This window comes from Oryctolagus cuniculus, chromosome 13 (assembly GCF_051225735.1).
Source record: "Oryctolagus cuniculus isolate XC-2025 breed Fujian yellow rabbit chromosome 13, ASM5122573v1, whole genome shotgun sequence".
Lineage (NCBI taxonomy): Eukaryota > Metazoa > Chordata > Mammalia > Lagomorpha > Leporidae > Oryctolagus > Oryctolagus cuniculus.
The window spans coordinates 44,106,329-44,133,458 of NC_142879.1; the positions used below are offsets into that span (position 1 = coordinate 44,106,329).

At 41.0% G+C, this 27,130-nt stretch overlaps 2 protein-coding genes across 3 annotated transcripts in view; both read left to right on the plus strand.

Annotated features, from left to right (window-relative positions):
* The window catches only part of MRC1 (mannose receptor C-type 1), a 110,814-nt gene extending 96,515 nt beyond the window's left edge, over window positions 1–14,299 (plus strand). Inside the window, exons 25-30 of the mRNA XM_002717356.6 lie at window positions 2,388–2,553; window positions 3,333–3,482; window positions 10,119–10,232; window positions 10,820–10,984; window positions 12,193–12,234; window positions 13,338–14,299. Of these exons, the coding sequence (XP_002717402.1) occupies window positions 2,388–2,553; window positions 3,333–3,482; window positions 10,119–10,232; window positions 10,820–10,984; window positions 12,193–12,234; window positions 13,338–13,588 (888 nt within the window). The 3' untranslated portion in view covers window positions 13,589–14,299. The remainder of the gene's footprint in view (window positions 1–2,387; window positions 2,554–3,332; window positions 3,483–10,118; window positions 10,233–10,819; window positions 10,985–12,192; window positions 12,235–13,337) is intronic.
* A 3,525-nt stretch (window positions 14,300–17,824) lies between these two features.
* SLC39A12 (solute carrier family 39 member 12) overlaps window positions 17,825–27,130 on the plus strand; it is a 100,573-nt gene continuing 91,267 nt past the window's right edge. Inside the window, exon 1 of one of the 2 annotated variants that reach the window (XM_002717411.6) lies at window positions 17,825–18,063. The gene's annotated coding sequence lies outside the window, so the exon portion shown is untranslated. The remainder of the gene's footprint in view (window positions 18,064–27,130) is intronic. The other variant, XM_089311503.1, reaches the window with a different exon arrangement.

Sequence of the window (27,130 nt, forward strand, 5' to 3'; positions counted from 1 at the left end):
TCTTTACATTTTATGTTTGTTTTTTAAGTTTATTTTAAATTTTTGAATTAACTTGTGATGTATATTTTATGGGATAAAATGCAACTTTTCTTTTTTTTTTAAAGATTTATTTATTTATTTGAAAGTCAGAGTTACACATAGAGGAAAAGCAGAGAGAGAGAGAGGTCTTCCACCTGATGGTTCACTCCCCAGATGGCTGCAATGGCTGGAGCTGTGCTGATCCAAAGCCAGGAGCCAGGAGCTTCTTCCAGGTCTCCCAAGTGGGTGCAGGGGCCCAAGGATTTGGGCCATCTTCTACTAAAATGCAACTTTTCTACATGTATGCATTGGATTCTCACAGACATGGTCATAAGTCTCTTACAAGGTCAAATAGGCTTTTGTTTATTTTTAGATTAAATAGCTTTCCTTCATGCTAATATTTATAACTAAAACAAGTACTACTGTCTTCCTTGCATCTATGGAATTAATTAAAAGCATTATTTGTTTGAACATGGTGGAATACTACCAGATCGTAACTTGAGAAAACACAGGCTGTTGACTTTGTCAATAGATCTTTAGTAATTAACTTGGTGATTTAAATGACACAGTAATAAAGAGAACAATTATTTATATTTTTAAGATTCAGTTATCTCCGATAAATGTTGTATATCATCCGTTTTTAAATGTTATCTGTAAAATCTCCTTTACATTGTTAGAAGATATTATTTTTGAAGTTACCAACTAGTATGTGATCATAAATATGCTTGACTAAACTTCATAAGAAATCTGCATCCACATGGGATAGACAGTCACCTGGGGCCAGTGCCCTGTGTAAAGCCGCCGCCTGCGGTGCTGGCATCCCATATGGGCGCCAGTTCGAGTCCCGGCTGCTCCACTTCTGATCCAGCTCCCTGCTAATGCTCCTGGGAAAGCAGTGGAAGATGGCCCAAGTGCTTGGGCCCCTGCACATGTATGGGAGGCCTGGAAGAAGTTCCTGACTCCTGGCTTCAGATCTGCCCAGCCATTTGGGGAGTGAAACAGTGGATGGAAGACCTTGCTCTGTCTCTGTCTCTCTCTCCATAACTCTGCCCTCCAAATAATTAAATAAATCTTTTTTTAAAAATAGACAATCACCTTTTAAAAAACAACATCCTGATTCATGTAACTGAAAGATTACCTAACTGGAAGTCAATAGGCTGAGGTGTCTCGCTTACAGGCTTATGTCAGCTTAGCTAAGCCACTTATCCCTGGTGCTCTCTCTATAAAAGGGCAATGAGAAGAAGCTGGTGTCTTTTGGGGGGTCCTTCAACTCAATGAAAATTGTTTAATTTTTATTATAATTACAATATTAATATAGGAAATACCTTATTTTTTATGAAGGTAAAGCTTCTCTCTTTTTTTAAAAGATTTATTTATTTCTTTGCAACTCAGAGTCACACAGAGAGGAGAGGCAGAGAGAGAGAGAGGGAGAGAGGTCTTCCATCCACTGGTTCACTCCCCAGATGGCTGCAACGGCCAGAGCTGCGCCGATCTGAAGTCCGGAGCCAGAAGCTTCATCCTGTTCTCCCATGTGGGTGCAGGAACCCAAGGCCTTGGGTCATCTTCTACTGCTTTCCCAGGCCATAGCAGAGAGCTGGATCATAAGAGGAGCAGCGGAGTCTTGAACTGGCGCCCATGTGGGATGCCGGTGCTTCAGGCCAGGGCTTTAACCCACTGCGCCTCGGTGCTGGCCCCAAAGCTTCTCTTTTGCCCCGAAAACCTGCAGAGTTTTCTGCAATAAGATCTATCTGTATATTTATGTCTATATCTATATCAGTATTTTTCAAAACTGTTTCTAAAAGGTATTCCTGGGGGTTTTCAAGAAATAACCAATTTTAGAAAAGTCTTTCTGGGGCTGATGTTGTCTCATAGCAGATAAAGCAGCCTGTGTAGCCAACATTCCATATGGGCGCCGGTTTGAGTCTCAGCTGCTCCACTTCCAGTCCAACTTCTTGCTAATGCTCCCGGGAAAAGCAGCAGAAGATGGCCCAAGTGCTTGGGCCCCTGCACCCACATCAGAGACCCAGAAGAAGCTCCTGGCTCTTGGCTTTGGTCTGGCCTAGCCCCAGCTGTTGGAACCATTTTGGGAATGAACAAGTAGATGGAAGATATCTTTCTCTCTCTCTCTCTCACTCTCTCGCTCTCACTCTCTCTCACTCTGCCTTTCAAATAAATAAAATAAATCTTTAAAGAAGAAGAAGAAAGCCTTCTTTTACTGAATTTGAGTTGGTAGAAATGATTTGTAAAGTTCTTTTTATTCCCAAGTGATCCATGTCAAATCACTATACTTTTGGTTTCTCACTGAGTCCTTTTTGGCATTTTCTGAGTGGAGTGAGGCTCCATGCTAATGGTTGTTTTTCTTCCTGCAGACCAACAATGAATACGTTTGGACTGATAGATGGAGGGTGAGGTACACTAACTGGGCTCCCGATGAGCCCAAACTGAAGTCAGCATGCGTCTATCTGGATCTTGATGGCTACTGGAAGACAGCATATTGCAATGAAAGTTTTTATTTTCTCTGCAAAAGATCAGATGGTAATCAAATATGTGAAAACAATCGGGGGAGTTGAATAACATGTTACATCCCATTGTTGGTGTCATTAAACAGTAATGTGTCTGGAGTAGCTAAGGATGAGAGAGAACGTATTCCTCCGCTCAGCAAAAGACTGACATGGCTATGAACTAGTAGACATTGATCAAGACAATTGAAATGATTTTTTTTAATTTTCAGAAACTTTCTCCTCTTTTTTGCTTTTTATAAATCTCTGATGCTTACTACTTAGGTTTCCCTCTGAATCTGACATCAGATGCTTGCTTTGGATGTTGGCAACAAGTCTATGTCAAGAGAATGTATTTGGAATTCATGTATTCATTTAGAATCAGTAATATTATGGACACAGTCCTAGTAGAATTTTAACAATAGCATTTAGGTGTATCACAGGCACTATTGATAGTTAAGAAGAATTTGCAAGAGAGCAAGATCCCAGAAAAGGAGAAGAGTGGCTTGAAAGGGGAATCTTTTTACAAACTTTTGGGGGTGACTTTCTAAAAATTTTACTAATATTTTTACAGGTATCAGTAGACCTATAGTCATAATTATTAGTGTGATTTATTGCCACCATACCATAGTACATCCTATTTATATTGAAAAAATTGATAAAGTAAAAGAAATCTTAACAATAAAAATGGTGGAACTAAATAATAACCATTAGAGTTTTTTTTAAAAGAAAGAGGATAAAATTTCCCTTAGCTAGTAAAATATTACTCTACATACTACAGAAATTTGGGTATTTTAAGTATGTTTGTATTAACAGAGATCCCTGCCACTGAACCCCCACAACTGCCTGGCAGATGCCCGGAGTCCGAGCACACGGCCTGGATTCCTTTCCATGGCCACTGCTACTATATTGAATCCTCATACACAAGGAACTGGGGACAAGCTTCTCTGGAATGTCTTCGAATGGGTAAGTGATGTATTTTCTGAAAGAAAGTTTCTTAATCATCTTTTCTGGAGCCCGGTGATTCTAATTACACTGTACATTAAAAATACTAGGAATGTTAAAAGTATATTTATTTTTTAATAACATATTTTGTAACAGAATGGTGAATATCATGCCCTTTGAATGTAATTTCTTTTTTTTTTTTTAAAAAGCTTTATTTATTTATTTGAGAGGCAGAGTTACAGAGAGAGGGAGAGACAGAGAGAGAGGTCTTCCATCAGCCGGGACACAAACGGGTGCCCGTGTGGTGTGCTGGCACCGCAGGTGGAGGCTTAGCCTCCTACCCCAGAGTGCTTGCCCCCAAATATAATTTCTTCTTCTTCTTTTATTTTTTTTTAAGATTTATTTATTTTACTTGAAAGTCACAGTTACACAGAAAGAGAAGGAGAGCAAGAGAGAGAGAGGTCTTCCAACCGCTGGTTCACTCCTCAAATGACTGCAACAGCAAGAGCTGTGCTGATCTGAAGCCAGAAGCCAGGAGCCAGGAGCTTCTTCTGGGTCTCTCACACAGGTGCAGGGGCCCAAGGACTTGGGCCATCTTCTACTGTTTTCCCAGGCCATAGCAGAGAGCTGGATCGGAAGTGCAGCAGCCAGGACTCAAACCAGCACCCATATGGGATGCCAGCACTGCAGGCTACGGCTTTACCCGCTGTGCCACAGTGCCGGCCCCCCCACCAGATGTAATTTCTAACTTTGCAGTATAAGCATTTTTGATTTTTCAGGTAGAAAATAATAATTTGCTGAACAATTCTTCCTTTCTGCTCTAATTCTATTAACTGTTAATATTCTCATTTTTATGTATTCAGAGTGTTGTATTATTTCCTTCTCAGAGTGGATAAGCTCAGGTTTTACAAATACCTGAAATATTTTGTTTTACCAGTAACAGAATAGGATTTATATCTGTTGATTGTATTTGTGAAGAAAAACAAAACTCAAATAGGCACACATAGGAGAGTGTCCTCCTGAACTACAAAATGTCAAATAAGGAGAATTTGACAGGGTCCATTAGAAAGCCACTTAGTTGAATTTTCTTGAACTATTTTTAACATATTTTTATTATTTCCCAGCTTACGGCTATTCCTACAACAGTGTTGTGCAAGAATTTTATTCTCATTTCCTTCGGGTCCATTCAAAAGTCTGAGTGAGATGAAATCTGCCTTGTCAGTTATTGATTCAAGTATTTTGGGGGCTCTGTTCTTAGGTACATACCTGAGAATACTTTAAAAAGTTCATAAGGGCCGGCGCCGCAGCTCACTAGGCTAATCCTCCGCCTTGCAGCGCCGGCACACCGGGTTCTAGTCCCGGTTGGGGCGCCGGATTCTGTCCCGGTTGCCCCTCTTCCAGGCCAGCCCTCTGCTGTGGCCAGGGAGTGCAGTGGAGGATGGCCCAGGTGCTTGGGCCCTGCACCCCATGGGAGACCAGGAAAAGCACCTGGCTCCTGGCTCCTGCCATCGGATCAGCGCGGTGCGCTGGCCGCAGCGCGCCGGCCGCAGCGGCCATTGGAGGGTGAACCAACGGCAAAAGGAAGACCTTTCTCTCTGTCTCTCTCTCTCACTGTCCACTCTGCCTGTCAAAAAAATAAAAAAAATTAAAAAAAAAGTTCATAGAAAGTGGAATTAAAAGCTTTTTTGCACCAAAATAAACATCCATGCATAGTTTTTTCTCATTATGCACTTTCCATGAGCTTTTTGAAGACCCCTTCATATTTCTCCAATTGTCATATCTTTCCCCAAGTTGGACTTTTTGAAAATGAAATGTCTTGTTGTCCTTAATAACAATTTTTGTGTGAAAACCTATTTCGTCGAATATTAGTATAGCCACTCCAGCTCTATTTAAGCTGTTATTTACATTGCATATCTTTTAACAGCTTTTACTTTCAGGCTACATGCATCGTTTTCAGAGAGCATGTAGTTGAATCTTTGTAATTAATTTATTTCTGTTTTGCTGATTTCTGTTTTTAATTGGAGTATTTAATGCGTTTATATATAATGTAATTACTGACACGATAGGATTTATGTCTGTAATTTTGCCATTATTTTTCATATGTCTATGTCTTTGAGTTACTTAAGTTCTTTAATTCTATCTTCTTTTGTAATTAGGTAATTTGTAATAGATAATTCTTAGTATACAATTTTAATTCCTTTTTTTTTACTGAATGGTTAGTCCTTATGATGGTTTTACTTACAATTTTTTGACAATACAATGGGTTTATTGAGATATGATACCATCATAAGTCCAGTAACATCTGTATATCATTCAACTTTTTTCCTTTTTTTTAAGAATTATTTTATTTATTTGAAAGTCAGAGTTACACACAGAGAGAAAGAAAAGCAGAGAGAGAGAGAGGCCTTCCATTCCGCTGGTTCACTCCCCAAATGACCACAATGGCCACGGCTGAGCTGATCTGAAGCCAGGATTCAGGAGTTTCTTCCAGGTCTCCCATGCAGGTGCAGGGGCCTAAGGATTTGGGCCATCTTCTACTGTTTTCCCAGACTATAGCAGAGAGCTGGATTAGAAGAGGCACAACTGGGACTCGAACCGGCGCCCATATGGGATGCTGGCACTGCAGACTGGGGCTTTAACCTACTGTACCACAGCTCTGGCCCCTCAACTTTTTTCTTGATCATTACACTGGGGATTAAAATTAAAATCTTAGTTTGTAGCAGTATAGTTATAAGTTTATTTTAATGCTTATTTTAATTTTTTAAAGGTTTATTTATTTGAAAGTTTGAGTTACACAGAGAGAGAAGGAGAGGCAGAGAGAGAGAGAGGAGTCTTCCATCCGCTGGTTCACTCCCCAATTGGCCGCCAACGGTCAGAGCTACGCTGATCCACAGCCAGGAGTCAAAAGCTTCCTCTGGGGCTTCCATATGGGTGCACAAGCCAAAGCGCTTGGGCCATCTTATACTGCTTTCCCAGACTAGCAGAGAGCTTGAATGAAAGTGGAGCAGCCAGGACTTGAACCAGCATCCATATGGGATGTTGGCACTGAAGGCAGCGGCTTTACCCATTATACTGCAGTGCCGGCCCTGCTTATTTTAATTTTTAAAATTTATCTGTATTTATTAGAGAAAAAGAAACAGGCAGACAGATAAGAAGAGAGCTCTCATCCATTGGTTTACTCCCTAAATGCTTGCACTGGCTGGAGCTGAACCAACCCAAAGCTGGTAGCTGGAAACGCAATTCAGTTCTTCCACATGGATAGCAGGGGACCAACTACTTGAGCAATCACCTGCTGCCTTCCAGGATGCACACTGGCAGGAAGCTGGAACTGGGAGTGGATCCAGGACTTGAACCCAGGCACTCCGATATGGGATGCAGGAGTTCCAAGCCATGTGTTAACTCTAGGTCAAATGCTCACCCCCATGAATGTAAATTTAATTTCAGTAGTGCACAAAAAAGTTATACTTACATAGTTCCATTCCCTGTGCCTTCCTTTGTGCTGTTATTGTCACACAAGAACATCTTTATATATTGTAGACCCATTGCCGATTTACACTTACTGTTTTTTCCAGTTCTTTAAGCCAGAAGAGAAAGTTATAAAAATACGTTTATACTTTTCTATTTACTTATATACCTTTACCAGTGTTCTTTATTTTTTGTTTGCTCATATAAATTTGAGTTACTCTTGAGTGTCCATTCATTTCAGACTGAAAATTTTGCTTTATTATTTCTTGTATTAACGAAGTCTCTTTTTTTTTCTTGCTATCAAGGTATATCTTAATTTTTCCTTAATTTTTGAAGGGTACTTTTGCTGGTTAGAAAATTTCTCAACAATAGCTATTTTTTTTCAGCCCTTTAAATAGTGTATCTGACTGCTTCCTGGCCTCCATGGTTTCTGAACGATCGGCATTAATGTCTCTCTATATGATGAGTCATTTCTATCTTGCTAGTTTCAAGACTCTCTTTTTGATTTTTGACCATCAGATTATAATGTTCTTAGATGTGGCTCTCCCAGATGTGGTAGGCACAGATTTGTTTAAGTGTCTAGAACTAATTGGTCTTTCAAGTTTTGTGGAAGAACTGTGTGTGTAGTATGATGTATTTTCAACACTCATCCAGGCTGTTTAAAAAGCTGCCTTAGCCTTCACGTCCTACTTATGCAGAGCCCCAGGGTGAGCCAGAAGTTAATTAATTCTCAGTATTTCTCAATCATGCACACAGCTCTGGGCATGTGCACCCCAGTGCATGTCTATGACGTCCTAGATTCCCAGGGAAATGGCAATGTTTTTTAAAGTCTCCTTTGAATACCTCATTCTTAGAGTTTGCTTTGAAGTTTATTGATTGTTGTTTTTTCACAACTGTTTTCATTAACTGAAGCAGCTCAATAGTTTTTGAATAAATACCCACCTCCCCCCCCCACCCCCCCCCACCCCCCCCTCCCCCCGCCCAGGAGAAATCAGTTTGCACTGAGTGAGCTCTAGTCAGCTCAAATGAAAGCAAGCTTTTCAAATGAGTTTTTCTAGGAAATTGTCAGAAAGGAAAAATAATGGAAATTCTGTGAGAATGGGGCTTGTAAAGAGCTCCAACCCCTTTATGACTGCTCCAGGGATTTCTAGGCTGCTGGTTTTCACTGTGATTGTGAGGCTGTTCATTTTTAAGGGCTACCATGGAGCTAAGGAGAAGACGTTGGGAATAGAATAAGTTGAAACACCACAAATTTACTGCTAATAATTAGGTATAATTTTTTTGTAATAAGTATTTCCTGGAAGGAAGCCTTTGGTCAATTTTCAGCATGCAAAAAAAGATGATTTTGACAAATTTGCCATTGTTCAGTTGCTTTTGTAGAGGAAAGGATTTTCAGAGGCACTTACTGTGGTCTTTCTGATGATGTCCCTGAAGTCTGCTTTGACCATTTTAAATTTTAAAAGAAAGATTTCCTTTATATTGCTAAGTGTTTTTTTTTTATCTTGCAGTAAATAGGTAGAAACTTTGTTTCAATTTTAGATTATTTTATTTTCTGTTAAATAAAGTGAATAATTCTTATTTGTCAGAGTATGTCACAAATATTTTGAAATGGCTGATGTCTATGAAATATATTTAATGATAGATTATTTACTCAATCACGCAATAAAAGCAATCATCGAGAGGGTAATCCAGGACCCAGGAGTAGTGCACGTGGGCTATGGTGAAGTGTAGACCCCCGAGATTCACAATGCCTACATTAGGATACAGTGACGGCTCTGCCAGCATTAGAATCTTCACAATTGACTCTGCACTTCAGTTTCCTAATCAATCAAATGTAACAATAGTACCTATTTGATGAAATTGTTATGATTTTGATGAGTTAATGAAAGTTCAAATGTGTAATATAAAATGCTTATAATATATTGGTTATTGTTGTAGGTTATAGATTCTTACTCTAACATTGAATGCTAACAGTTAACTTCGTATGGGTGTGAATCCCATAGCCATCTTACTGGTCTTACAGTTTTCTCCCTTCTTGCTTTGAGAGGCCCTATATGTAGCAGTGCTATTAACATTGCATCATCTGCTGCCTGAGCACAGGCAGTGTTCGTTATTACCATGTTTCCCCAACTACTAATCTCTTGATACCAAGTAGGAAGGCCTACCCCTTGTCTTTGTTGCCCGTGGACTAGATTGATGCTGTACCCCAGACAAACAAGCCAGCTGTGTTCCTATATTTCCTCCTCTTTTGTCTTTTCTCTTACTGTTCCCTCTTTCTGTGTGATTTTCTACCCTTTCTGCTTGAAATTCTGTGTGATATCCTGTCCTCCTCTCTGCTTAATTCTGTTTTCCCCATCTTCCTTTTCAGTTATATCATCCAAAATTGCTTGAATGCCCATAACATAGCACTTTTATTTTCTCTTATATGAGGTTCATTTGTACTCTCAATTTATTATTGTCTATGAACCATAACTTTCTTAGATATAGCCCACATCCTGGTCATCTTTGCTTATCCTACAGGGACTAGTTCAGTGCTTGTCCACAATGTTTAAAAAACCGTATTTTCAGAATGGAAGCTAAAATTCTGAGAAGACGAATATTCATTCTTTGAAATTCTTATACTTGAATGGAGACATTGGGTGGATTTTTTTTAGAAAACTTTTATTTAATAAGTGTAAATTTCATGAGTACATCTTTAGGAATACAGTGATACTTCCCACCATACCCACCCTCCCACCACCACTCCCTCCCTACTTCCTCCTCCCTCTCCCATTCCCAGTCCCATTCTCCATTAAGGTTCATTTTCAATAAACTTTATACACAAAAGACCAACTCTGTACTAAGTAAAGATTTCAACAATTTGTGCACACGCACACACACACACACAAAATATAAAAAACTGTTTGAGAACAAGTTTTACAGTTAAATCTCATAGTCCAACTTATTTAGGACAGAGGAACTGCATGGAGAGTAAGTGCACAGTGACTCCTGCTGTTAATTTAACAATTAACTCTCTTAATGTATGATGTCAGTGTCTGTGATGGTTCTTGGCATGAGTTGCCCAGGCTATGGAAGCCTTTTGAGTCCACAGTCTTTGGGCATTTTCATTTTACTCTTATCAGTACTGTTTTAAAATATATGTTCAGCTACTTAAATAAAATCCCATCTTATTAGTCTTTTTATGCTTTGCAGGTTCTTCTCTGGTTTCCATTGAAAGTGCATCTGAGTCTAGTTTTCTGTCATATCGGGTTGAGCCTCTTAAAAGTAAAACCAATTTTTGGATAGGAATGTTCAGAAATGTTGAAGGTAATTTTTTTGCAAAGCCATTACTTAATCACAAGTGTTTTAAAATGTTGCATGTAAGGTAAGTGTTCAATTCCAAAAAGTCTTGACTTAAGTCATGATTAATTCATGAAGGGTTTGAAGATTCAAATTTATATTTTTATTTGAGATAATAACTGAAAGTTTATGTGTCTCACATGTGCTGTCAAAGCTGCTAATTAAAAATATGTTCTGTAGCTAAGTTAGTGTAAGAAAATTTAAGAGCATTTTCCATTTGTTATTTGTTTTGCCAGAACAAAAAAGCTTGGGAAGGATAAGCATAAATATTTGTACTAATTAAAAATAAATTTTCAGCTATAGCTATATAAGAAACATATTTTTCTTGGATTCCTTCCTTGGAATCATTAGTCATTATAGTCTTGCCTGGTAAAAGCCTCGTTGTAACTGACTATCGAGTCTAGAACAACATAATGCTTAGAAACTATACACAAAGAAGTTGAACTGTTTTTTTAAAAAACTTTTATTTAATAAATACACATTTGGAAGAAGTTGAACTGTTTTAAGAGGGTGATTTGTAACTTCTGTTTCTCTTGATTCTGTTTGATGATCAGGAATGTGGCTGTGGGTAAACAACAACCCAGTCTCCTTTGTCAACTGGAACACCGGCGATCCCTCTGGTGAACGAAATGACTGTGTACTTTTAGATGCGTCATCTGGACTTTGGAATAACATTCACTGTTCTTCCTACAAGGGTTATATTTGTAAAAGACCAAAAAGTAAGTGAGAAGCTTATTGTATGGTCCCTGTCTTCACATGCCACCATTTCTTTCAAATAGGAAGAGGTCAGGCGTATGATTATACAAGGGTACTTCAAAAAAGGAAAAAAGGAATTGAGATACATTTACTTTGCCACAAAGTCTTTTGAAATCCACACATAGTTTTTTGATTGTATGGATTTTCCACAAATTTGTAGGCTGCTTGCACGCTTTCTCCCATTATCATTGAAAAACCCATTCTGTTGTGGTGAGCAGTTGCAGTCTGCAGGTCAGAGTAAGCGGCACTCTCTGCTTAGCTGGCAACAGTTTTTGTTAATCAGTTCATGTATCATGACATATCCATGGATATGGGTTTGCCAAGCTGCAAACAGTTGGGAGAATCAGTCTACAAAGCCTATTATGTGAGAGGGGAAGAGGGGAAGCAGTCAGCTGCCCAAAGAGGCCAGGGCTCTGGTGAAGACTCAGAATTGATGATGGAATAAGTCATGTAAGACCCGTTCAGTCTCCTGCTGATAGGAATGGAAACCATGAAAGGAGACAGAGTGGGGAAAATAACAATGTTCAATGCTCAAGATATACCACTGTCACCTTTGAAGATATTTGGGTATCATTCCGCCTCAGAGAATACCCTTCCCAAGAGATGAAATTATTAATTAGATAATAGATTTAAATAAATTAATTGCACAGGTCTTTAATGTTTTTAAAATCTATTCTGCTACTGCACATTTGGTACAATATTGGAGTCTTATGCTACTTTTCATTTGAATACCTTGAAACATCTTAGGCTTCAATGGGCCAATTTTAAAACCCCTAGACTAGAATACCTATTCACAGATTGGGTCAGTCTTAGGGGGTGAAGGTCAATGGGTCAAATGCAACATGAAGGATCTCGTTTTCAGATCTTCTAATGCATTCAGAGTCACCATGCAGTTGTAGGGTGCTGCTGTAACATAGGTGGACACTAGATAGATAGATGGCTAGTTGGATAACACGTAGGTCAATAGATAATAAGGAATGTGTGTGTGTGTGTGTGTTGTTCAAGGAGCAAGAGGGTAAAGCAGTCACTAGCCCAAATGTGATACATATTACATCATATCACCATGAACCAAAATAAAAGATTTTGCATAACTGTAAAACAAATAATATTTACTATTCAGATGCAATCTTACTAATATTTAATTACTTTCTTTTTTTTAAAAAACAAACAGTTGTTGATGCTGAACCTACTCAGACGGAGGTTACAACAAAAGGTAAGGCCATTATGAAATGTTCAGTTTAGTGTGAGTGATGCATCAACACAATTTGTTTTGAAAGCCACAATATTCCCCTCCTACCCCCTGGCAATTTCAGCAGAATTGTTTGGGCTGCTCTGGCCTTTGTTGTGCCACCAGTGTATCTTGGATGATATTTTTGAGTAACAGGCCTTATAGTGCCTTTTTGACAGGCAGAGTTAGACAGTGAGAGAGAGAGAGAGAGAGAGAGAGAAAGTCTTCCTTTTTCCGTTGGTTCACCCCCCAAAGTGGCTGCTACGGCTGGTGCGCTGCGGCCGGCGCACTGCGCTGATCAGAAGCCAGGAGCCAGGTGCCTCCTCCTGGTCTCCCATGCGGGTGCAGGGCCCAAGCACTTGGGCCATCCTCCATTGCACTCCCGGGCCACAGCAGAGAGCTGGACTGGAAGAGGGGCAACCGGGACAGAATCCGGCGCCCCTAATCGGGACTAGAACCCGGTGTGCCGGTGCCGCAGGCGGAGGATTCGGCACCGGCCCTATAGCGTCTTTATCAAAAGAAGTTCAAGAATCTTTGTGGGTCTTTTTTTTTAAAGTAAATTTTCTGTTTTAATTCTTATAGATAACTTGAATTAGGTAACATTTATTTTGACTGCTAAGAAAAGCCTCAAAGTGAGATGTATGACTTGCCTGTCATTCCCTTACTAAATTCTGGGTGCTGTTTGTTTATTAATGATAGTCATTAGCTCAAATTTACACTATTCTTATTTCCTTTTTTCCCTAAATTTTTTCATTTGTTTCGAACTTTAATCATCATTATTTTGACTATTCTATTTATCTTCTTATATAATGTATGTGTAATCAGTCTTAAATTATTCTGAAACACAGTATATGTATTTTGGAAGCATTGATTACCTAGTACAAAGCAACTGAATAATCATCATTTCACATAATCCTCTATGTCACACGGACTCTGTTTTCACGTCCTACACTTCTTGACAAATCTCACTTGAAAGAATATTTATACATTCTAGTTTTTCCAACAAGAAAATTGTATTGTTCTCCGTAGCACTAAGTTGCATCCCTTTCTCCTTCTACTTTTTCACTAATGATTTTATTTGTTTCTAGCTGACTCAAGAAAGGATGCCCCTTCCAAAAAGTCTTCCAGCATGGCAGGAGTGGTGATTATCGTGACCCTTCTGATTCTGACTGGTGCTGGCTTTGCTGCCTATTTCTTTTATAAGAAAAGACGCGTGCACATACCTCAAGAGGGCACCTTTGAAAACACTCTTTACTTTAACAGCCGGTCAAGCCCGGGAACTAGTGACACCAAAGATCTCATGGGCAACATCGAACAGAATGAACATGCAGTCATCTAGTGGCATAATGTGATTTTAATATCTTTGAATTTCATAATATTGTAACTAAAATTTTAATTCTTTAATTCAGTGCAATTGTTTCTTTTAAAGTGAGTACTGTATTGTACTAGTCTGTTCTTTTTCTTTGCATAATTGAAGAAATAATTGCTCATTTTCTAGCCTGTCAAGATATTTTCACAAGTGCAAAAAAAAGAGGTGATAAATTTAAATTTAAAAAGGGATAATAAATTTAAAAAGTGATTACCCTTTAAAAATATCTTAGGTGAGTGCACATCATCACTACAATGCCAACATTTAAGCGTCATTGCTGTGTAGCTGAGTGTCAAGTTCATGCAGATCATTAGAGTTCCAGAAACAATCAACTAAACCTTCTGAAATAGTTTAAGTTCCCAAAGATATGTTACCTATTGAGTTGTGATTAAAAATTAGAAGACCATTTTAAATCAAGCATGAATGACTTCTCATGGCATAAAAATTTATTCGATTTTCTCTTTACCACTCTTGACTTCTACTCCAATTATTTAGAAGACTAAGGCAGCTGAGAATCTTCTTCCCATGCAAGGTTTTACCAGCTGAGCATTGCAAATATGTTCTTTGTCCTGTTATATGTATATCAGGAACACAAAGATGTGAAATAAAAATGTAAATTTGCATAACTGGATGTACTTAGATAATGTGAAATAAACATTAAAGAAAAGTTCTATTTTTAAAGATTTGCATTTTGGTGATCTTGATAACTGTAAGTTTGCTTTTAAATTAGATTTATTTATCCATTTACACTTAACTTTAGTCTTAAACAATATTATTAGTAGAGGAATTCTTTAAACTCTTCATCTTTTTGGAAAAGGTTGTGTTGCTAAAACACTATGCAAAATGGATTCTTTTTTTTTTTTTTTTTTTTTTTTTTTGCCATAATGACTTTTGCAATTTTCCTAGATCATCTTCTTTAACATTGACTCAACTCAGATTCAACATTCAAAAGAACTGTTACTGGGAATTAGAGTGAGTTCTCAATATCTTTTTCTCTCTTTAACTCCCTTTGAAGTATTTTTGGCTTAATATTTTTACCTTAGGCCATGTACTCTCTTGGCTGGTTCGTTCCTAACTTGAAACGTCTTTTAATAAACTTTGCTTTACTATCCCTGCTTTTGTCTCTCTGAACTCATTACTCCATTGATGAACGGTGTCGTGGTTCAGGGGGTTAAGCCACGGCCGGTGATATGGAGCATCCTAGAGTGCCAGCTCAAGTCCTGGCTGCCCCACTTCCGATCCAGCTCCCTGCTGATGCACCTGGAAAAGCAGCAGAAGATGGCCCAAGTACCTGGGCCCCTGACACTCATGTAGGAGACTAGGATGGAGTTCCAGCTACTTGGCTTTGACTTGGCCCAGCCCCAGCCATTGTGGCCATTGGATAGAGAACCAGCAGATGGAAGATTCTCTCTCTTCTCCCTCTCCTTCTTCTCTGTCACTCTGTCTTTCAAATAGAATAAATATTTTGTTAAAATTAGATAACACTTTAAGTGCAAGTATTTTGTAGATTTCACATTTCCACAAAGGCACTGTACCAGCATCTCCTCCTTTTACTCCTGCAAGAGGTTGATTGACTACACACAGGAGTTCTTTGGGCAGGACACTGCAGATGGCACTAAGAGGTCTGTAAAGATCTTAAAAACTGCAAACTGCATACAAAATATTTGTTTGCATTTGTGACATTTGGTGGTGGGGGGGGGGAGAAATCAGCTAGATTTTCAAGAAAGTACCTAACTGAAAAAAAGTTAAGCAGGGTCATTACTGAGTAGGGAGTTTTCATGCAAATTAAGACCAGTGACAGGGAGAAAGAAACAGAAAATGTGAAGCAGGCACTTGTGGGAAAGGGTGCTGAGTATGAACGACTGCCTTCTGCACCTCAAATGATGCAAAACAAACCGCTTTTCATTTTCTTGGTGAGAAGAAAGCATTTTCCACTCAAAAAACTCCAGTGGAAACCATGGCTGCAGCATTAGAGCAGGCTGTGTAGACTATACAATGATGAACTATGCCAAGAAAATCCCTCTCCGTGTGTGTGTGTTTCCTGTGAAAATACAGGGGAGAATTAGGAATTTGAGTGAGCATAGTTTATAAATTCTTTATACAAGTCTGTTTCATTATAGTTTAGAACTACATTTTCACAGAAAACAGTTTAGACTCTGAACAACATATATCTCAGACTGCAATGTCTTCTCATTTGAACACTCTGTCTGCCCGGCAGGACAGGATTGCATTTCTCACATCAGCTTCTCAAACATATAATCCACAAGTATCCACATACCTATCAAAACACAATCTTCAAATATCAAGGCTATTTTGGCGGGACAGGTGTTGAGTGGAGAAGAGAAGTTTTGGGGTTTGTTTTACTCATTTGTTTTGGTTGTTGTAGTTGATTTGAATTCTCTCTCTGGATGAAGGGTTTAAGTTTGTTTTTCTCACTGGTATCGCGCTTGCTTTGGATTTTCATCAGAATGCAGTAGCTGGGAGATTCTTAAGGGTATTTTTCCCCAGTTGAACTCTAACCGTGTGACTAGCTTGTAACTTGAAGTCTGAAAATAAAGGTGATGCCTTTGACTGGCAACCTTGAGTTATCCATTTTCAGTATTCACTCATGCATCTGTTTGTGACTACCTAGTCTATCATCAATTAATTCTTGAGTATCTATGTGTCAGGTATTGAGCTAGCCCCTGTAGATTCAAATATAGGTAAGAAGCGGTGCTAGCCCACAAGAAGTGTGCAGTCTCATGGTTGCCCAGACACAAATTACTGCATCAGTGGTGGATTCTTTGGTAAAATATGCTAAAGGTATCAGTGGAACAATGAAAGATGTCAGCAGGTGCAGAGCCAGGTTTTGTAGGAGCGTGAAGGTTACACTCTCCAGGGCTCTCTATAAGAACAAAAACACCAAAAAAAAAAAAAAAAAGTCTCCCACAACAGTGAAAATGTAGGGGCTGACGTTGTGGCATAGTAGGTAAAGCTACCACTTGGGGTGCTGGCATCCCATATGAGCATCAGTTCATGTCCCAGCTGCTCCACTTCCAATACAGCTCCTTGCTCATGGCCTGGGAAAAGCAGTGGAAGATGGCCCAAAGGACTGGAGTGAACCAGCGGATGGAAGATCCATCTCTCTGTGTCTCTCCCTCTTTCTTTTAGTTCTCTCCTCTCTCTTTCAAAATAAATCTTTTTCAAAAAATGAAAGCCTGACCGTATGAAAGACTGATAGAGCCCCTGCTGGCACCATGAAAGGGACCTAGTGTTAGTAAGCTGAACTAAGTCTCCTTAGCACCTCTAAAACCAGGCTGAATGGCAGGGACAGTTTCTGAGAGAGGTGCCGCTTGGGTGGAGACCTGAGCAGAATCTTAAATACAAGCAGGAAGTATCTTGGGAGAAGCAAGAATGGACACTGGGCAGAGAAAACCCTTGAAATGGAAAACAGCTGACTCATAAGAAGCACAAATGTGACGAACATGGAGAGGTGGGCGGGACCGGAGCTTCAGGATGAGACATTGAAAGGATGACAGAAGGCATTCTTCTGTGTGGGCCTCTCCATGCAATCTGCATTCTGAGCACCCGGATGTGGTGTCAGGCTCTGCCCCTGTGACTCAACCCAGGAGACAACATGTCTGCCTCCATAATCAAAGCTGCATGTGCGATGTGGCCTCATTTGAAAGAGGCCAGAAACGTTTCTCCTTTAGACATTCAAATTGAGGGCCGTAAAAATTACTCTAGTGGACCCATGAGGAACTGGGCTCAGCTCCCCCCACAGACAGATGTCACATCAGCGTGGGAGGCATGCAACAATTGGCTTTTCTCTGTAACAGAACTGGGGTAGAAAATCCTATCTTAATTTGGAAAATGGCTCGTGTTACTAAGAATTAAATCACCTCGCTGAGGGAGCATGTGTTCTCTGCTGATGTCTTAGGAGACTGAGTGTTCTAAAGCCTGGCGCTCGGTGTTGGCACCTGGGTGTCACCCCAGATCCGTGAAACCAGAATCTGGGAGTTGGAACTGAGGCATCGCCTTCATTAACAAAAAGGAGCAGAACAAGAAAACCTGCAGCTGTTCTGTTGGGTAATGAGGAGCTGGCGTTTGAATGTGCACCCCGCCCCATACCTCAGGTGTTTGCAACTTAGTAGTCAGGGTGAGAGTGCCGACAGGTGGGGCTTTTGAGAGGCCCTTAGCTCAAGAGGGCTCCTCCCTCAAGAATGTGATTAAAGCCCTTATAAAAGAGGCTTCCCCTGGCTTTCCTCTCTCTCGACCTCGGCTTCTAGTGTGGGCCAGGAAGGAGCAGCCAGCATTTCTCATTTGAGGCCATGGCAGGCGGGACCTCAAAAGACCCCAGTACCTTGACCTTGGACTTCCCAGCCTTCAGAACTGTGAGAAACGCACTGCTGTTCTGTATAAAGTGCCCAACTGCCGTATTCTGTTAGAGCAGCACACACTAAGAGGTGAAGGCATGGCAAATGGTACCAACCTGAAGGTGTCTGTTGTTGCCCAAGGCTGTCCGTGGGGTCACATTCTTGAGAACGCGAATGCAGGACTCTCTCTCACAGTTGTCAGTGAGCTGTTGATGAATTTCCTGAGGTCAAATGGTTGCCTATCTTACCAAAAGAGGCTCTGTCCAAAAATCATCACGTTAGAATTTGCCTCTTCATGCTTTTGGCTGTTGGGAGGGAATCTGTGTTGTGCCCAAATACCAACTAAGAAAATTTCCTTAAAACATTGTTTTTGGCCAAACTTCAATGGATGTGATCATAAAAATGTATCAGGCGATGGCTTCAACGGGAAATTTGACCCCAACTGTTGAATGTAGCAAGAAGACATACTTTGGTGTTCATGTGTCTTCAGTGTTCTGTAAATACCGTTCTCATTTGGAAGGGCTCGCCGAGAGGCAGCTCCTTTAAAGGAGAGTGACACTGACATTAGAAAGGCTGCCCGAATTGGCTGGAGAGCAGGCCTGTGCTGTGGGTCTTTAATATATTAATGCTATTCATGGCGGCTCTCCAGGGTTCGGTTTTGGCAACGCTTCTTGGTCTTGTTCAGCGAGCTCCGCAGGATGGGAAACCTTCCCTATCACAGCTTTCTCCTGTTGGATCCGGTTACAGCTGTGCGCGCACAGCTCCCTCAGACTTTTAAAGAACCCTGCAAAGCTACCACACTGTTTTTTTTTTTTTTTTTAATCCTATGTTGATTTAATTTTTTTCTGTAAGGGCAAGAAAGTTCAAAACTTGCCGGGCATGTCCCTTTTTCAGGGTTTTAAGGGTTCTGAAGTCTTGCTGGGCACAAAAGCCATGCAAAGAACTTGAGCGAAACTCTGGGTCCAGGCTTATGATTCCCATTAGGTAGACCTGGGTCAGAGGAGTCCTGGAATCTGCATTTCAGTAGACATCCCAGGAGACTCAGAGGTGCACAGCCTTTAGACTGTGACTCAGACACTATGTTTCGGGATTTTCTTCCATGGATGAGTATTTCCCGAAAGCTCTTAGACGTTTAAAATCATATACAAGGTAAGGCAGCCAAGGGCATCAGAGTTTACTAGAACTGCAGCCTCTCCAGGCTTTCCCGTTAATTACCAGGACATAGAAGCTCAAATCTACTTTAGTGCTTTTCTGCTGAGCTCCCATTCACTCTCCCCATGCTATTCTGCTCCCACATCCCCTCACAAGCACCATTAATGAGTGTGCGCAAGTGAAGCTTTAGCTCTCATCCAGTCTTGGAATATGCATCCCAAGAAGGGATGGGCCAGCTGGTACATAGTCCTGGGTGGAACCCCAGATCTCCACAGAGCCGTTTCTCGGCCGGCCGGCGCCGCGGCTCAATAGGCTAATCCTCCGCCTGTGGCACCGGCACACCAGGTTCTAGTCCCAGTTGGGGCACCAGATTCTGTCCCGGTTTCTCCTCTTCCAGGCCAGCTCTCTGCTGTGGCCTGGGAGTGCAGTGGAGGATGGCCCAAGTGCTTGGGCCCTGCACCCACATGGGAGACCAGGAGAAGCACCTGGCTCCTGGCTTTGGATCAGCGTGGTGTGAACCAACAGCAAAGGAAGACCTTTGTCTCTGTCTCTGTCTCTCTCACTGTCCACTCTGCCTGTCAAAAAAAAAAAAAGAGCTGTTTCGTCGTTGGTCACCACAGAGATCCTGTCTTATAAAACGCCAGTCTCCCTGGGCTAGGGTTTGCCCCTCTCCCAGAAGGGGGTAAGTCAAAGTGCTCTGATGCTTGTGACCCTTCTAACTCAATGATCCAGGTTTTTTGTTTGTTTGTTTGTTTTTAAAGATTTATTTATTTGAGAGGGTTTTATTCTCTTAAAGTCAGAGATCAGAAGAAAACACATCAGTGGCTTTGCAACAAGTCAACTATTTTGAAGGAGATCTGTCTCTTATTCTTCCTTGGTTCTCTGAACAAGGAGTCACATGTGGCTCTAACAGTAAGAGGGAAACTGATTAAGTACTGGATGCGAGGCAGAGCAGTGTAAAATCAAATGGGCTTCCATACAGCCTTGAATGTGTTCTGCTGGTCGCCAGATGCCACCTTTGGGGTTAATTCCAAAACTCAGAGGTCCTGGATTTTGCAATGGTGGGAGCAGAGTAGGGGGACTTGAAGTTTCCAACAGCAAAAAGGGTGGTGTGTGTGTGATTGACAGAAATCTACTTCTCTGAGTGTGATGGTTTGTTTATTTGGCAAGGTTTGGCTCTTTGAGAAAAGAATGGATTAGACTTCTACAGTCTTCATGCTTTTTAAAGTGTTACTAATCTTGAGTCTTAAGTTCTGATTTTATCTGGCCTTGCCAGTCCTGTCCCTGGGCCCTCGTTGCTTGTGTCAGTAGGCTGTAACTAGAGATGGATTATGTAAGAAGTGTTTTGTCAGAAGAGTCTGTCTCCATATTGTTGGGACCCCGGCATCACAGTTCCTCCTCCCATGTGGTTACAGCCTAGCTGCTTACACCTGACACTGGTCTCCAGCCTCCTTGCCGTCAGTATCACAAAGCAGGGACTGGAACCTAATTTTTATCCACATCTTTCCCGGTGTGGATACTCAGGCCGAACACACGGGATATGAAAGAAGCAGACCCGGCTGGGACCATAGCCTGAGCAGCTGACTCAAACATCACTGCCAAGCAGCAAAGACTTGGCACAGCATCTGAGGGGTCCTGGCCAGCTGGTACTTCTGATCCACCGTCTTCCTCTTAGCTTCCCCTCAAGGTGGATATAGCTGATGTCCTTGTTTTGCTTCTTCCTATTTGTGTTCAAAAGCCAGCATTCTTCCCTGATAGATGGCAAAATCTCTGGGGTATCCAAGTGGGCAGAGAGGAGCTGGTGGTATCAGGTAACCTTTCCTGAGGTTCATCCTCAGAGGATCCAAGCCGCTGTGTTCTCTTGGACTGTCTTCAACCAAGTGTATTCCACAGTGCCAAGCCTCAGGATATCAAAGAGCCGCTTACAAAATCTTTGCTCCTTCTTAAGACGTGGGACGATTTAGCCAAGAGGACAGCCTGCCAGCAAATCTCACATAGGCTAGAAGTCTGATACAAAGCCCAGGGACCATGAGAGTGTGTTCTGGTGGAAGGCACCACAGTCGCTTCTTCCCAATTCTCATTACCCATCTACGAAAGGTACTTAGGTACAAAATGACAAAAGAGAGTGGTGTATCAAGGACTGCAATTACAAAAACCGGGCAGTCAACCACATCCCTAAGTTGCACATTTTTCATCTCCAACTTTGTTCTCTTTAACTAATGGAATTTCAATTTCCATCGCATCTGCTGATAAAGAGTCAAGTTGTAAAGAACTGAATACTGACAATACCATGAGCTATGAGATCAAAAGCTGTTGCTGAGCCATAGCCAAGGGAAAGTGGTCAGCTATACATATACACTCTTCTAATGAGCACACTAACTGTAACGTCACAGCTCCCCAAGTGTCTGACACATGTGCAGAGATAATCACCTTAAAGATTCTAGCAGGTGTTACTGTAGAAACACAGAAATCAATACATTTGTTTGGTTGAGATTTGGAACCACAGTCACAACCACAGGTGATGATCAACACCATCACCTCCATGTAGTCATGTCCAAGACATCAGTGATTAGTGCCAAGACATGAAGAGTTGAGTCAATATTAGCATATACTACCTACCCTGATATAGAATTGAGGTCTGGCTCAATATCCCAAGGGTACCACTAAACCTTACAACTTTCAAAAGGTGGTTGAGATATTACACAGATTTTTCTTTAAAGATTTATTTATTTATTTGGAATAGCAGAGTAATGGAAGGGGGGAGAGAGAAAGAGAGAAGCACTTTCATCCCCAAATGAGCACAACAGCCAGGGCTGGGCAAGGCTGAAACCAGGAGCCAGGAACTCCATGCAGGTCTTCCAGGTGAGTGCTGGGAACCCAAATACTGGGGCCATTTCTGCTGCAGGAAGCTGGATTGGAAATGGAGGAACTGGGATTAGAATCAGGATTCCAATGAAGAATATCAATGCCATAAGTGACAGTTTAACCTGCACCACAATGCTGGCTCCTACACAGATTAGTATGTACAGAACAACTGTCAGTTGAAGCCACATTAAGTACTGTTTTGGAAGAGCTTATAGAGATGAAGATGCCAGAAACAAACCCAAAACAGTGCAGGTCTATTGACAATACTTACCACAAAGCTTCTGAATGGTCTTTGGCAAATAGTTTTTACCCCTGGTGGCCCTATTAATTGACTTCTAAGAGATGTAGGTAGGACTACTGCCAGAAAAGCACTTTATAGACTATATCTAGATAAGCTATGAGGGAGCCCTTGGAAAGACATTTACACAAAGGGTTACTATTAAGCAATCCATGGAAACGTGTTGTGGACATCTCTGGTTTTGGTCTATCTATAAGCTAAAAGTTATTTTGATACAATTTAAGAAAACAGCAGGTGTTTAATAGACTTATGAAAATGTCATTACTAAAGAATTTCTTCTTTTTAAAATTAAAAAGAAATGTCATAATGTTGACAAGAAAGAGGCAGTAAATCCATCAATGTAGGTGACAGATGATTTCAAGCTTATTATGGACTTGATTTATTGGGTCATTTTTCAACCTGTTATATCCAAAGAGGGAATTCTTGTAGATTTTGACATCTTTCTCCCCTTTGATATAATGCAATGTTTGCAATCCTTTGCAATTAGAACTTCTGTGATGTGTATGAGTAATAGGTTTTGTTTTTTTAAAAAATCATTTAATTAAAAGAAAAATATGATCCTAGAAAAATAAGTATGTGAATGAATTAATGTGCTTTTATGCCATGAATTTCAGATTGATAACTTTAGCCTTAACTTCCGCTTGGAACTTGGATTGTGCCTATTTGACTGCTCTACTTGAATGTTCCACATACATCCTGAATTTAAGAAAACAAGACACAGCCTTTTCCCCATGCAGTGACCACTCTGGTGGTCCCTGCTCTAGTGAATAGTGATGTAATCTATCCTACCACTTGGTCTAGGAAACTTGGAGCCATTCTTGTTCATCTCTTTCCTTCATCCTCCCTGTCACTAAGCCTGTTCAATTCTACTCCCCAAGTAACTGTTGGATTAGCCCATACTCATTCTTTCTATGACCACTTGCCAGTCCAGCCACCATTATTTCTTTCTAGAAACACAATAGCCTGATAGCTGCTCTCCCTGTTTCTACTTCTGTTACTCCCCAGTTATTCATAGGGCAGCAAGGGTGGTCATCCTCATCTGGGAGTTGTATGTTACTCCTCAATTCAATGCCTCTCAGTCTCTTCTGGTTTTATTTGAAAGAATACCCAAGCTTCTTAGCATGACCGACAGTAACTATGTGATCTGCTACTGGCCTGCTGCATGCTTACTGCCTATGCTTTAGCCTCACTGGTCCTCCCTAAGCATCTCAAACTAGTTGAAGTCTCTTATCCCAGGCCTTTGCACATGCTGATCCCTCCCTTGGTGTGTGTTTCTCCCCACTTTTCAATACCTCGACTATTTTGATGCCTCAGGTCATTCCTGCTAAGGCAGTCTCCTATCCCATAAGTCTTCGATTAAGTCCCTAGCTTGTTTCCATCATAACGTTCATCGAGTTGTTGAATATTTTGTTTTCTCTTTCCCCCTCAATATAATGTGAGTTCCATGAAGGCAGGAGCCATGTCTGATTTGGTTCATCATTGGGTTTCTCATGTGACACATAATGGTGCTCTATAATGTTTGTTTATTTCACTGAATCAATGGAAGAACTTAGAATAATAAAAAGAGGGCTTCAGACAGAAACCATGGAAGCACTAACATTACCACTGAGAGGTACTTCCAAGAGGAAACTTGGAAGAATGAGTCTAAGATGGAGGATTCTACCAGAGCATTCTGAAAGCTAAGCGAAGAGCAGACTTCAAGAAGGAGGCTGAGAGAGCAGACGTGTGGCAAATGCTCTCCATATCAGTAAGAGGGGGGTTGAAAGCCGTTCACTGGATTTGCACGTGTCCTGCGTGACCTTGGCAGAAGAAATTTCAAGACCTTTTGGTGAAGGAGAAGGCAGGTTATGCGGAAGTTATAAATGAGTCTGAACCATCCAGCACCTGCTCAGCTGCTCCTGTTAGCCGTAGGTGAGCTGAGTAGAGGGGAGGGCTAAGAGAAGTATAAGAATGAGAGCTGAGTGGCCAGTCAGTGGAATTTGGCTTCCCTGGGATGGCAAGAGGAAGCAGAACCCGAAACCCAGCTGGAAGAAAGGTTTTGTGGAACCATAGGGGCTGGGAGCCGTAGGGCTTACAAAAATGTCAAAGCCCAGGCCAAACATGAAGTTAATTAAATCAAATCTTTGGAGATTTTTTTTTTTTTAAGTACACAGGCTCTTCCAAAGACACCCTGTGGTTGAGAAATGCTCATTTAATTTTCTGTCATCTTTATCTACATTGAGACATTTATGATTGGGAAGAGAGAATTGGCCTTGCTGGGCAGACACCGTGTTAGATAAACACCAGCCGGAAGCAACAAAAGTTAGCAGCTACCTTCACCTTTACCCAGCCAAGTTGCTTTGAATCCATGTATCCATTCACTTGGATTTTGATAGTGGTACAGTATATATACAACATAAAATTTGTTTACTCTTAGCCATTTTTAAGTATGCAGCTCAGTATTAATTACATTCACATTGTTGTGCGGCCAATTTCCAGAGCTCTCATCTTGCAAATCTTAAACTCTATGCTCAGTACACCACACGGCCCTATTCCTCCTCTGCCCTAGCCTTTGGCTACCGGCATCCTTCTTACTATCTCCGAGTTGGCTGCTCCAGATACTTCAAGTCAGTGGCTCATATAATTATGCCTGGCTTATTTCACTTAGTACAATGCCTCAAGTTTTATTTATTTGTAGCAAATGTCAGAATTTATTTCCTTTTCAAAGCTGAAAAACATTCCATTGTGTGCATATACCACATTTTGTTTATCTGTTCAGGTGTTAATAGACTTTGGGTCTCTTTCATGTTTTAGATATTGTGAAGATGATTGTCAAAAAAAAAAAAAGTCTCTTGGAGACCTGGCTTTCAAACTTTTGCGTATAGTTACAAGTAGGATTATTGGAACATGTGGTAATTTTGATTTTTGGGGGGAATTGCCATACTGTTTTCCATTTTTAAAAATTTGATTTGAAAGAAAGAGTGACAGAAGGAGAGACAGAGGGAGATTGATCTTCCATGTACTGGTTCATCCCACCAAATATCTGTAATAACTAGGGGTGGGCCAATGTGAAGGCAGGTGCCAGAAACTCCATCCTGGTTTCCCACAAGGTGGTAGGAGCCCCCATACATGAGCCGTTTTCTGCTTCCTTTCCAACACATTAGCAAGGAGCTAGATCAGAAGCAGAACAGCTGGGACTTGAACTGATGCTCTGATACGGGATTCCAGCATTGCAAGTGGCAGCTTAACACACTGTACCACAATGCCAGCCCTCACTTTATGTTCTTATCAACAGTATACATGGGTTCAGTTTCTCCACATCCTTGCCAACATTTATTTTCTGCTTAAAAAAAAAACACCACCCTTTTATAGTAATCATGCTAATGAATGTGAGATGGTTGCATCCTTCCATTTACATTTTTATTTCTAAACTTTCTGAGCTGGGCAGTGGTGGGTGCTATTGGATTGTTTCAATAGATCTCCACTGTGTGGAGGATTCGGGGAATGGATATTGGACTTCATCACTGTCCTGCCTCGTTCTTTTTATTTAAATTCCTGACATTGAAAATTAAAACTTGTGAATGATTACAAGTCCTCTCCTGTTGTCACATTCTCTCTCTGGGAAAGACACCTGCAGACACTCTTGTCTGAAGTTGTCTATCACTCTAAGCCCAGAGAAATGCTAGGAGGATAGATTCCACTTCTCAGTGCTGCTCTGCTCCGTGCAGTTCTGTGCTACTTGGTTTATTAGGACTGAGATGGCCAAAGGATAACAACATGTAGAAGGGATTGGGGTGGACCACGCTCCTGACCTTCCTCTTTGGTCCCATCTTCACAGGACATCAGTCTGGGAGGGGAGAGCATGAGTGCTTGCTGGTAGATCCAGAAGTAGGGTCTGCTTGATTGATTTAAAATACATCCATGATCGGTGAGACTGTGCCCAATACTGTACCTTGTTTCTCATCTCATTTTTATAATACTTTATGAGATAGATGTTGTCTGACAGGTAGGAAACTGGGTCTTTATGTTCTGCCAAGTTCAAGCAGCTAGTATGTGGTAGAGCTGGATTTTTAACCCAAGTCTGTGTCCTGATTCCGTATACCGATTAGTCTACTATGTTTCTGTTGGCTGACTACAACTCAACCTCTTTTGGAATCTGATCTTGGCAAGAGAGAACTGGAGCTAAATTGTATTGCTGGGGCAGCAGTGAGGAGACCATCTTGCCTTGAGGAAAACCCTGGCTGGGCTTTCCACATCCAAATTCATGAGCTAGGCAGAAAATAATTTGTTAAACTCTACATTTTTAGGTCTCTTTGAATATCTCTTATTGACCCTCAGAAATCTCAAAAATTTTGTCCTCCCCTATCTAGTCCTGATAAGGTCAGTACTATGCCTGCCTTTACTCCCCTTGGGATCTGTGATGGCTGTTTCTATGTGTTGATTTGATTGGGCCATGGGGAGTTCAGATTAAGTGTTGTTTCAGGGTGGGTCTATCAGGATGTTTCTGGGTGATATTAGCATTTGAACAGGTGGACTCAGTAAAGTAGGTTGCCCTCCCCAGTGTGGGTGGGCATGGATCCATGGATAACCTGAAAAGAACAAATGGTGGAAGAAGGAAGCATTTGCTTCTTTTTGCTTTCTGCCTTGTGAATCATAAGTCCTGCTTGAGCTGGTATATGGTCTACTACTGCCCTCAGACTAGAATTTACATGATTGGCTCTCTGAGTTCTTGGGTCCTTGGACTTGAAGTGAATTCCACCACCTGCTTTCTTGAATCTTTAGCTTTCAGACAGCAGATCTTGGGGCTTCTCAGCCTTCACAATTTTGTGAGTCAATTTCTCATATATACATTCTCCTATTATA